We start from the raw sequence: 11836 nt of genomic DNA, 5'->3' as shown, positions 1-11836 counted from the left end.
CGGTGGACATCTTTCCAGCGCTTTTCGGTGGTTCGTGCTCAAGGAATAGGAGAAATCCCCTCCCAAGTAGAATACCTCTCCCAAAGAAACGGAGCCATGGTGGCGACCACAAGCGTCCGAGAAAGAAACGAGCTCAGGTCCAAATTTCTTCGATATGTTAGTATCCATAGGTAGATTAGGTTACATACTACCCAAATCAGTGGTTAATTTAAGATTTTTCAGCAACCACGACCTTAATTCAGGGCGGCGGAATGGCGGTTAGGTTGGGAAAATATTGGGGATCGATCCGATTGAGAGAGGGAGAGTATATTTCTTTATCGCAAACAAGCGTGTATGTTTTTATTTTTATAATAATATAATAATAATAATAATAATAATAATAATAATAATAATAATAATAATAATAAATAATAATAATAATTTTTAAAAAACAAAATAAAGAAAACACTTTTTAAAAGGAAGGAGAGATTCGGCCGAGACTGAGAAAACAAATGAGGATAATGTATGTAGCTTCTTGAATAAAATAAGTAAGGAAAAATAATGTGTATTAGGCTATTTGACTACACTTTTAGTTTACCGAAAACAAAATTTTAAATCAAAAATTTTTATGAGAATTTGCTTATTCAGCTCACATTAATAATGTATTTTTAAAAAATAACCTTTTTTAAAAAATAATTAAAATAAAATTATTTTATTATGCTTTATTTATTTTCTTGGAGAATAATTAATTGATCATTCTGATAATATCGATAATAGTATCATATTAACATGAATAATACTAAATTAAAATATTGATATTGATTAGAATCAATTAAAATAATTATTCTAACGATAAACATGAAAATTATATTAACTAGTAATAATGAATAATAATAAATTAAAATATTAGTAATAATGATAATTTATTAAAATAATTATATTAATGATAAGCATAAAAATTATATTAATAATTATAATAATCGTAATAAATATAATACAAAATGATATGGATAATATTCATAAACGAATAATAAAATTAAATACCTAATTCGAAGAATATATAACTGAGAATAATATAAAATCTTCCTATGTATAAATAATCTCCCCCTTAGACACCATCTATTCATTTGTCAAAATTATGTGATATAAATATTACATTTTTAGCCACGTTTTAAATAAAACCGTGGTTATTCAACCATGGTAAAAAAAACCGTGGGTACTTAGCCACGGTTTTTGAAAACCGTGGTTAATTTAAACACGGTTTTCAAAAACAGTGGTTAAATTAACCACGGTTTTTTAAAACCGTTGCTATTTAACCACGGTTTATTAAAACCGTGGTTAGTTTTAGCAACGATTTAAATAAAACCGTGGTTATTCAACCACGGTAAAAAAACCGTGGCTAAATTTAGCCACGGTAAAATAAACCGTGGGTACTTAGCCACGGTTTTTTTATAACCGTGGTTAAGTTTGCCACGGTTTTTAAAAAACCGTGGCTATGTTTACCCACGGTTTAAGAAACCATGGTTAAGTAGCAATGGTTTTTTAAAACCATGGTTAAATTTAACAACGGTTTTAAAAAACCGTTGCTAATCAACCACGGTTTTGATAAAATCGTGGTTAAATTAGCCACGGTTTTAAAATTTTAAAACCGTGGCTAAATAGCCAATTTTTTTGTAGTGGCATGGACTGTGTTTGATAAAATGGAAGAAAGGGATTTGGTGTCATGGAATTCCATGATCTCCGGGAACTCGAGGTTAAGATTTGCTGCGGAAGGGAGGATTCGGGTCTGATGAGATTACTTTAGTGCGTGTAGTGTGTTCTTGGGGCCTGTGGATACTTGGGGAACTTGAATTTGGGAGGGTAGATTGAGTAATATGTTATGGCGAGGAGAATGGAACTCAACTCCTTCATCGGGTCTGCTTTAGTTAATTTCTATGGGAAGTGTGAGGATTTTGGGTTCAACCAGAAGGATTTTTTATTCCATAAAAAGGAAAGAAGTGGTCATTAGAATACAATGCTTACTGGGTCGGTCTACAAACTTATTCATTTTGTTTTTGTTAGCGTTATTGTCTTGACGAGCATTTCTCTATTGCCGCAAGCTTGATGGTCTTTTTGTTCCTTTTCCTTTTTTACTTGTGGTTTTAAATAGATACGCACAAAATGGATTGTCGGAAGCCATTCTTTTGTTATTCACCGCAATGAAGGAGACAGGGATAGTGACTGATGAAATCTATCTGATCGCGGGTCTTACTGCTTGTGCTTCTATTGTTGCTTCGGAAATTGGAAAACAGGTCAATGAATATGCGGCAAAGAATGGATATTGGCATAGCACTTGTGTGGCTACAGCTTTAGTGGGCATGTTTGCAAAATGCTGAAATTTGGACAACACATCTAGAGTTTCTGAAAGCATGCCCAAGAGAAACGAAGTCTCTTGGAGTGCTATGATCGCGCATGCTTTTCATGGAAGAGAGAAAGATGCCATCTCCCTATTTCATCGAATGTTGGAAGAGGGAAACACTGTTCCAGGTGACATCACATTTGTGGGGGTACTTTCTGCTTGTGTTCATTCTATAATGGTGGATGAAGGGTACCGATTATTTGATTTGATGAGCTCGAAATTTGAGCGGACTCCCAAAGTTGAGCATTACTCATACATAGTTGACCTATCTCGTGGTGGACGGGTTTTTCAGGCATGGGACTTTATTCAGAAAATGCCAGAGAAACCAGACAAGATTTTATTAGGTGCATTACTTGGTGCATGCCAGAAGCTCAAAAACGTTGATATTGGGGAAAGGGTCATGCGGCTTCTTTTAGCGAAGAGCCATCGAACTCGTCGAAAATATATGCTGATATGGAGAGGTGGGACGAGTTTGCCAGGATGAAATTTTTGATTAAGCGGAAGGGTGTTACTAATCAGGATGTAGCTGGATTGAGATGGATGGTCATCTTCGCGAGTTTCATGCTGGTGACTTGTTAGCTGAAGATGCACAAAAAAATCATCGAGTTCTTGATATTCTGTACGAGGACCTGCTTTTGGAAATTGATGCTGTGCATGATGAACTCCAAATTGAATGTGCTAATCTCATAAATACATCGTGAAGGTATCAAAAGCATTTAAAACCTGTTTTGGTGCTTGAAAGATGGCTCTATCTACCATAGACCAACTATCTTTAATATTAAGTAGTATTATTAAACACTTCATTATATTGATTTACAAAGTATTAAATTCATATAATTGAAATTTAATTAGCCTCTTTGGATTAATCACAATCTGTATTTGTGTGACTATAGTTTTGATGTATGCTAATCCTGGTGTTATAAGCTCAAAGTGGTGAATTTGGTTATATGGGATTTTTTAGCTTTTTAATAATAGTTTTGCAAATTTTTTCAAGTTTACGCAGTATTAGTTCCTTTGATCAATCAAAGAACCAAAATTAAAACGAGTAGATGGATGCAAAAATAAAAGTAATAAAGAACAAAGGATTTATAAAGGTTTGACTAAACATGTTCAGTCGTCTACTCCTCTCTCAATGATAAAATCCACGACTGGTTTCTGGAGCTCTTAAAAAAAAATCAATGGCAAAGACTTGAAAATTGCCTTTAATCATCTGCAATTCTGCTTAATATTCCAGCCTAGTGTTTCATCGGCATTAGATTGATTTTACAGTTGGTTCCATTTGCATTTATCTTCCTAAACCTTTGAAAAATGTAATGAACTTAGTCAGCACCTTTTATACTGTTAATACACTGTTGTAGCCTGTAGGGATCTAATCAAGCCTTTTTTATTGCACCATAAAGGTTCAACGAGAAATCAGACCTGCATTCGATGGAGTATTGAGCTTTGGCTTGCGCATGTCGGAGTTTGAAATATTGGAAGAAGAGCTGTTAATGAGGGATTCTATCATAAGAGAGAGTGACATCTGGTGAGAATTGATAGGTTACAAAGTAAGACATTTTTTTACTCTGCTGAGCACTGTTACACCAACCAAGCTATGGTTTATGCAATAGTATCCAGTTTTGCACTTCTGCTTGTACTAACATATGTTGAACACACAATTTTATAGTTTTCATGATTCCATCTTCCAATGCATCACAATGTTTGGCAAGGAATGGTGATTTCTAGACTATTTTGCAATGACATGCACAAGAGCCTTGTGAAAATTTCCTGGCTATCTTACCCAGGCAGATAAAATTCTAGATTAATTTGTGTTACTAACAACATAACATACTTGAATCATGTAATGAGTATAAATGAACCAAAGTGTTGGACTTTGCTTTGGTTGTGGTCTGTTCATGTCTCATATGCAGTCTTGTTTGTAGCAATACCGTATAAATTTTGTTCCAACTTATATTATACTCACGTGGTGCTTCTGTTGGTATATTTGTTTACTTCCCAGGGTCAAGCCGATCTTAATTTCAAGTTTTATGAGGAGTTACTACAGTTATTCTTGAAATTGAGCACGTTAAAATCAATTTTGTTCGCAAAATAATAAAGTGCCCTGGAAAGTGTGTGTATTCCTTTTTTTTTTTCCCCCCAGAATGAAAAAGCAAGTCATTTAAGAAAGAGTGGAGGAATATTCATTCATTCCGGTTACATGACGAGTGGCAGAAGTACAAAATTGAATCACTTTCTTCTAGTGAAATTTAAAGGTCGACAAGTGAAATCAAGCAATCTCCAAGTGAAATGGAGTCGGATACTCAATAAAATGTTCAAGACTCCCTAAAATCTTGGTAAGCTTGAGATTGAATAATAGAAAATTAAATTCTCCTCTTGATCAACAAAATGACCCTTCTTCTTTTTTGCTTTTTTTTTTTCCCTTTTTTAAATGATGTGGAACTTGCATCCGTTATTTTTCGGTGCATATTGGGTAAACACTCGGACTAACACAATAGTCTTCATACTAGCGCAATGACTTGCAAACTATGTTAGCTATGTAAACTGTACTAGGCAAGCCTTGTGTGATAGGCTAGTCCAAGATGTTGACAAGGAAAATCGAACTCTTGACCTCTGATCAAGTGCTCATCTATTCCACCAATTAAGACCTACTCTTGAGGGAACACGTGGCCTTTAATAGTCAAATCAATGGTCTTTATGTTAAATAGGTTGGTACCGTGAGATGATTGAGATTTTGTGTTGGCAAAGTTTAAACTTTTGGTCAACAATTGGAACTTTGATTTTGGATGAATGACAAAAGAAAAATGGTTGCCTAAGTGGAAGGTGCATCCCGAAAGGCAAGAGGCACAAGAAAATCAATATGTTCATTGACTGATTATGAGTACGAGTATTGACCTTAAATCTTAAAAGAAATAATATTTTTTTTTAAAAAAAAAAAACCCTATACTTAACTTGCCCCACCTTCTAGATTTGGCTCGATCCGATCCATGTACTCAATCAAATTTTTGCAGTCTGTCTATCCATGATTTCACGTAAGAAAAAGTTCTCCCTTGCATCAACTCAAGAAGAAATCGTAATATTTAATTATTTATACATAGGACTTAAGTGCACAACTAAAAATTTTATTGAACGTAAATAGCTCTAGTAACATGTTGACGCAAATTTGTATGAAATTGTTAAAGAATATTCCTTCCATCTCACTCATTTGGGCTATATTTCTTTTTTTCATTCGTCTCAACTATATAATCTAATTTTCATATTTATTGTTATCGCATGTATTCTTTTACCAATTTACTCTTATTAAATTAATAACATTTAATAGTACTTATACAATTATTTTATTTTATTAAAATCTTCATTAAATAAAAATAAAATGAGAAATTTATTTCTAAAATTTACTTTCCAAAACACTTTCTAATTATGCGTGAAAATACACTCTTGTCTATTGATATGAGACGAAGTCAGTATTAATTAACTGCATCATTAGTCCGGTTGGGAGCGGACCAAGTTATTTGCTTTGAATTTTTGGTGATATCAGGTGTTGTTTGACACCAATATGTGAAAATGATTGAAAATATAACGTCTAAACCAAGAGAAAATGGTTTCCGATTCGAATGTCGGTTCTATTCTCCTCGGTTTAATGCAAATTTACCAAATTCATTTGGAAAGACAAAAAAAATTCTTCAAATGACATAAGCATATGAATAAGTCACTAAGAAAATAAACATTTTTACAAACTTGAAAGATGAAAATGAATGCTGGAAAGGTGTGTGGCATATAAATACAAAAAAAATATAGTGTTTTTATTGTAAATAATTATCACTAAAACACAACAAATACATCAATTGTAAAGGTGTTTGAAATTTTCGTAAATAAAAAGACACCCAATGTCATAAAATTAATGTCATTTTGGTAAATAAAAAAACATATAATGACTAAGAAAAGATAAGGTCATATAAAAAACTAATATACTTACTAATTTTAGTTTTATTGTGAATTAATTTAGGACATAATTGTAATTTTGTCTCAAGTTTCACCAATTAATTGAGAGCTAATTAATTAAAATGTCTCTATTATAATAATATACTAGTCGCGACTGCACACGCATTGCGTATGATTAAAATATGAATATTATTTATTTTATAAATATATTACTTTTTCGTTTCATATCAATTTAAATTTGAAAATAAAATGAAGACACAAAAATTGAGAAAATTATGGACAAATGAAGTTTAAAAAAAAGATAAGATTTTGTTCTTTTTTTTTAAAAAAGGTATTTAGATATTTTATCTTTGGCTTCACCAAATTAATTTTAATTCGGTTACTAAGTGATATTCTCTTTTAATAATATAATAAGATAGCGAGATTATATCAATTTTTTTGTTATAATTAATGATTTGTTAAAATATTAATAATAGTGGTATTAACAATATTGTTAATTATTATTAATAAAATTTTTATTGTAAATAATATGTTTAAAATACCCCAAAAAATGTTTAATGCTAATATTTATTATTATAAATCTAAAAATAATGATAGCAATAATAATAATTTATGGAAAATAATTATTGCATTATCTTCAAAGTGTTATGTTTTTAAAAATTATAATATAAAAATATTCTTATAATACCAAACAAATCAAACCTTTAAATTTTTTTATCTTATGTTATCTAAACATTTTAACAACTTATTTTTAAAATAAAATATAATAATTTATAACCTTATAAAATAATAACATATAAAATATATATAATCAGAAATTTATAAGTTATTTGAAATAAGTTTAATGTAGTACTCCATAGTCAATAAAAATCGAGAACACGAATAAATGCAATATAGAGATGGTGATGAAAACTTATTACCAAATCACTATAGATCTGCAACATAGAGATGGAGATGAAAACTTACTACCAAATCACTATAAGATCTCGATAAATAATATAAGAAATCAAATCTCTGTCAATATATATTTTTTATAAAAATATTTTTAAATTTAAATCCAAACATAGCTATATTTCCTTAGAAACAAGAAGATCCGAAATATGGAGAAGCTAAAAATAGATACAAAATAATCACGTATAGGGAAATTTTATATTTTTATTGATTTTAAACTCGTTTTAGAATAACAAAAATAAAAAAGCAAACATATGTATGCCGAAGTTGGAAAACGTTGGTTCAAGCAAATCCACTTACGACGCCGTTTCACCTCGAAAAAAGTGACCGTTACTCCCTCCGTTTTTGAAAACCATGAAATAAAATGCGATTTTCTTGAATGGAAATGAAATCGCGTGGGCTTCGGCAGGAACTGTACGTAACCGGGTGAAATGAGACCGCAGGAAATGGAGCCTCCCTCTCTGTGATTTGCCTCAGTGCACACCTCTGTGCGTGACATTTTGTCTGTTTCTGCTTTCCTTCTCAGCATTCATCCTACCTTTCTCAAAAAGGAAACGCGAAAAGAAGAAAAAAATTCATAAATTCAGAGCTCTTGTGTGTAAATATCTGCTCTTGCAAAAGATGGTCGGAGTTTTCTAGGATTTATTTATTTATGGAGTTGTTTTTTTGCTTACATTTAGTGCTTAGCTTCAGTCCCATTTGCTAAAACCTCGTACCCTCGTGGGAAATCAAGAAAGATTCCATTTTTCTGTGTGATTTGATCAAATCTCACGTTACCTTATTTGGTATAAGCTTGGATTAGACAGAGGGAGGAAGAAATGGGATGTGCTCAGTCGAAAATCGACAATGAGGAGTCTGTTTCGAGGTGCAAAGAGAGGAGAAATTTGATGAAAGAAGCTGTGTCCTTGAGAAATGCTTTTGCTTCGGCTCATTCTGGTTTCTCTGTGTCCCTTAAAGATACTGGTGCAGCCTTGAGCGATTATGCACAAGGCGAGGTGCCGCCACCTCGTCCGGAGGCTGTGGTGCCACAGGAGCCCCCCCCCTCCGACCATCCTCCACCACCGCCCCCTCCTCCGGTGGAATCCAGCCTTCCTCCCCCTCCTCCTCCCCTTCCAAGCTTTTCGCCCATCACTCCCCTTCAGCGTTCTGTGACTATGCCAGCTGTGGTCTCACAGGTGGAGAAGAAGAAGGGGAAAATGAAGGGGATTGCCATTGATGAGAGTGATATTTATGAAGAAGAAGAAGAAGAAGAAGAGAAAGGAAGGTTTCGTAGAAGGAAGAAAGATGGATTGGAAACTCCGACCAGAACCCCCAATCAAATGACTCCTCCGGAGATTAAAGGCATGGCTTGGGATTATTTCTTTATGGACAATGTGCCTCAACAACCATTGAATGATGAGGTTGAAGATGAAGAGGGGGGTTACATGGAAGAGAGAAGTGGTGACCATAGTGGAAATATCAACTTCAATGGTATTGGAGGGACGGTGGAGTTCAAGACTCCGGAGAAGCAAGTGGGACCTGAGAGGATTGAAGAGTTTAAGGCACCGGAGGAGACACCGATAAGTGTGGGAATGGAGAAGCACTTTTTGCACTCAAAAACAGCCCCACCAGCAATTAATAAGGTTGGATTTGGTGTTGGAGAGATGGTGGGAAGTCGTAACAGTGTGGATTTGCTGAAAGTTTTGAGTGATATCGATGATCATTTCCTCAAGGCTTCTCAAAGTGCACAGGAGGTATCCAAGATGTTGGAGGCCACCCGATTGCATTATCATTCAAATTTTGCAGACAATCGAGGTGATACTAGAATTTCACAACTTTGGCTCCAATTCTTGCTTGATGTGACTTAATTTCAATTAAATGATACCTGAGTCGATTTTTCATTCATTCACAGAGGTAATTTGATGCTTGAGCTATACACAGAGAGTTGTTGAAATTCAAGTTACTTTTATTGAAGGCCTTATTTTGAATCATGAACCCAAACACTTGGATTTGTCAAACTTAAAACTGTGTCTCTTCATGGTAACTTGAATCAGTTATTAAAGAATATATTACTATATAAATTGATTCACAAAATACCATGTTTCAAATTCACTCTTGAATTTGAAGTTCATATTTGTTAAGATTTGTGAAGAGTTTCTTCCTTTGGATATGGTATGGTATTATAAAGATCGTATTTTGCTGCCTTGGAGTTGACAGATATGGTCCCTCTTTATCTTTCAGGGCACATCGATCATGCTGCGAGGGTCATGCAAGTTATAACATGGAATAAATCTTTCAAAGGTTCTCACAGTAGTAATGAAGGAACTAAGGAAACTGTTGATGCTGAAGATTATGAAACACATGCCACTGTTTTAGATAAGTTGCTTGCATGGGAGAAAAAGCTCTATGAAGAAGTTAAGGTGCATTGATACTTCTCCATCCTCTTGTTATATGTGTTGGAATGTCATCCGTGATCTCTTATTTCCTCTTTGTTTTTCATTAGATACAATTGAAGATAATCATCTTTAGGCTTTGATCAATTCACACCTCTTTTCTAGTACTGTATGTCTAGAAGTGTTTGCTTTTTTAACAAGGGATGAAAAAGTATCCCTTTTATTTGTTGTGCGCTTCTTTGTCGGTGGATGTGGTGGCAGCCGATCACCTCCTCCCAATTGGATGAAAAATGTAAGGTCATATGTGAAATCTTTCTGAAATTGCACATTTCACCCTCCCAAATCTATTGAGGTCACCCCAACTGTCCCAATTCCTCTATCCCTATGATTTATGATGAATGCAAACTCCGGATTGTTTATATGTTGTTCTGCTGTGAGCGGTGGCTGCATGTTTTGTGAAATTGAGATACCACTTGTGACTTATTTTAACTTTCTGCTGATAGGCTGGTGAGCTTATAAAACTCGAGTATCAGCGTAAAGTTTCTGTTCTAAATAAACTGAAAAAACGGAAAGCTAGTTCCGAACAACTCGAGAAAGCAAAAGCCGCTGTCAGCCATTTGCACACTCGATACATAGTCGACATGCAATCCTTGGATTCAACTGTCTCAGAAGTGAATGATATTCGCGACAAACAGTTGTATCCAAAGCTCATCAGCCTGATTCGTGGGTAAGTTCCTTCTTCTTCTCTTATATTTTTTAATTCATATTTCTGTGATTTGATGTCTTGTTGCCTGTATAGCTCACTTTGTAATATACAAGTTAAACTTAAACGTATTTCTATGGGATTTTAGTTTGCTGTGGTGCATGTGTTCTTGGCTGATATTTTCCTTGGTTTTGTTTTGTTTTGTTTTGTTTTTCCTTTTTCTTTTTATGTTTTTTCTCCAAATAATCAAGTATTTCGTCTTATGATACAGAACCGTGAAATTATTTTGTTTAGTTTAAATTGATATTACCTATTTTCTCAAAATTAATATTCTCTTGAATCTTGGAAGGATGACGAATATGTGGGAATCCATTTGCTCACATCATGATAGCCAGCTCAAGATTGTCGTAGATCTCAAATTCCTCGATGCCTCTCGGATCCACATCGAAACGAGCAAACAACATCACGAGCGCACCAAACAGCTCTCAAACGTGGTGGACGAATGGCATTCGCAGTTTGAGAAACTTGTAACCAATCAAAGACAATACATCGGTTCTCTCAACAGCTGGTTGAAGCTAAACCTCGTACCAATCGAGAGTAGCTTGAAAGAAAAAATCTCATCACCTCCTAGAACCCAAACACCTCCTATCCAACCACTACTCCATGCCTGGAAGGACCTCCTCGAAAAACTCCCTGATGAAATCGTGAAAAATGCAATTTCCTCCTTTGCAGCAGTTGTAAAAACCATCATTATCCACCAAGAGGAGGAAATGAAGCTCAAGGACAAGTATGAAGAAACCCGAAAAGAGTATTTTCGAAAAAAACATGCCTATGATGAATGGCATCAAAAATACATGCTACGTCGGACACCACAAGAGGAAGACACGGATAAAGCTATAGAAACGGGTGCAAAAGACCCCGTTTCTGAGAGGAAATTTGTGGTGGAAAGCGTGGAAAAAAAGTTGGAAGATGAAATGGAAGACCATCAAAAGCACTGTCTTCAGGTGAGGGAGAAATCAGTGGGGAGCTTGAAGATCAGGTTACCTGAGCTTTTTCGGGCCCTTTACGACTATGCTCATGCATGTTACGATGGTTACGAGAGACTGAGATTGATTACAGAGTCACAGCGTGTTAAATGATAAGCCCTGTGTTAATAACCATATGCGATCTTTTTGTAGTTTCGTTGTCTTGAACTGGGATTGTGTTTTGTTGTGTTGCAGACTTATTTATTTATATGGCGTACTTCAGTTCATCGTCCCCTTATGTGCCTAGCTTAATCCATTGATTGATCATCTTCACCCTAATTCTCCTTAGAATCTGCAAGAGTTTCTTCCTCTATGGATTGTAGATGATGGGTGATACTGATTCACAGGTTCAATGCAGTTTTCTCAAAGTGCGTATAGAAACATTTCGGAACACTACTTAAATTTGATTTCAACTTTAATTTTCCGTCTCTTTATTGAGAAATAAGTTGAATATATGTTCAAGATTGAT

General features: G+C 34.4%; 1 protein-coding gene across 1 annotated transcript; it reads left to right on the top strand.

The window, feature by feature from the left end:
- The first annotated feature begins 7682 nt into the window (after positions 1-7682).
- LOC140864917 (protein ALTERED PHOSPHATE STARVATION RESPONSE 1-like) lies at positions 7683-11576 on the top strand. The gene is made up of 4 exons (XM_073269328.1): positions 7683-9061; positions 9488-9666; positions 10143-10366; positions 10692-11576. Exons 1-4 carry the CDS (start codon positions 8086-8088, stop codon positions 11479-11481), a joined length of 2169 nt encoding a protein of 722 aa, XP_073125429.1. The 5' UTR covers positions 7683-8085; the 3' UTR covers positions 11482-11576.
- The last annotated feature ends 260 nt before the right edge of the window (positions 11577-11836 follow it).

Source organism: Henckelia pumila, chromosome 4, assembly GCF_033568475.1.
Source record: "Henckelia pumila isolate YLH828 chromosome 4, ASM3356847v2, whole genome shotgun sequence".
NCBI classification, from domain to species: Eukaryota; Viridiplantae; Streptophyta; class Magnoliopsida; order Lamiales; family Gesneriaceae; genus Henckelia; species Henckelia pumila.
Note: the sequence above shows the minus strand (reverse complement) of the source record. Positions and strands in the feature narration are given on the sequence as shown.

Coding starts and splice junctions, on each gene's coding strand:
- LOC140864917 (XM_073269328.1), top strand. CDS start 8,086: ATGGGATGTGCTCAGTCGAAAATCGACAATGAGGAGTCTGTTTCGAGG. Junction 9,667..10,142: donor AGCTCTATGAAGAAGTTAAG/GTGCATTGATAC, acceptor TTCTGCTGATAG/GCTGGTGAGCTTATAAAACT. Junction 10,367..10,691: donor CTCATCAGCCTGATTCGTGG/GTAAGTTCCTTC, acceptor GAATCTTGGAAG/GATGACGAATATGTGGGAAT.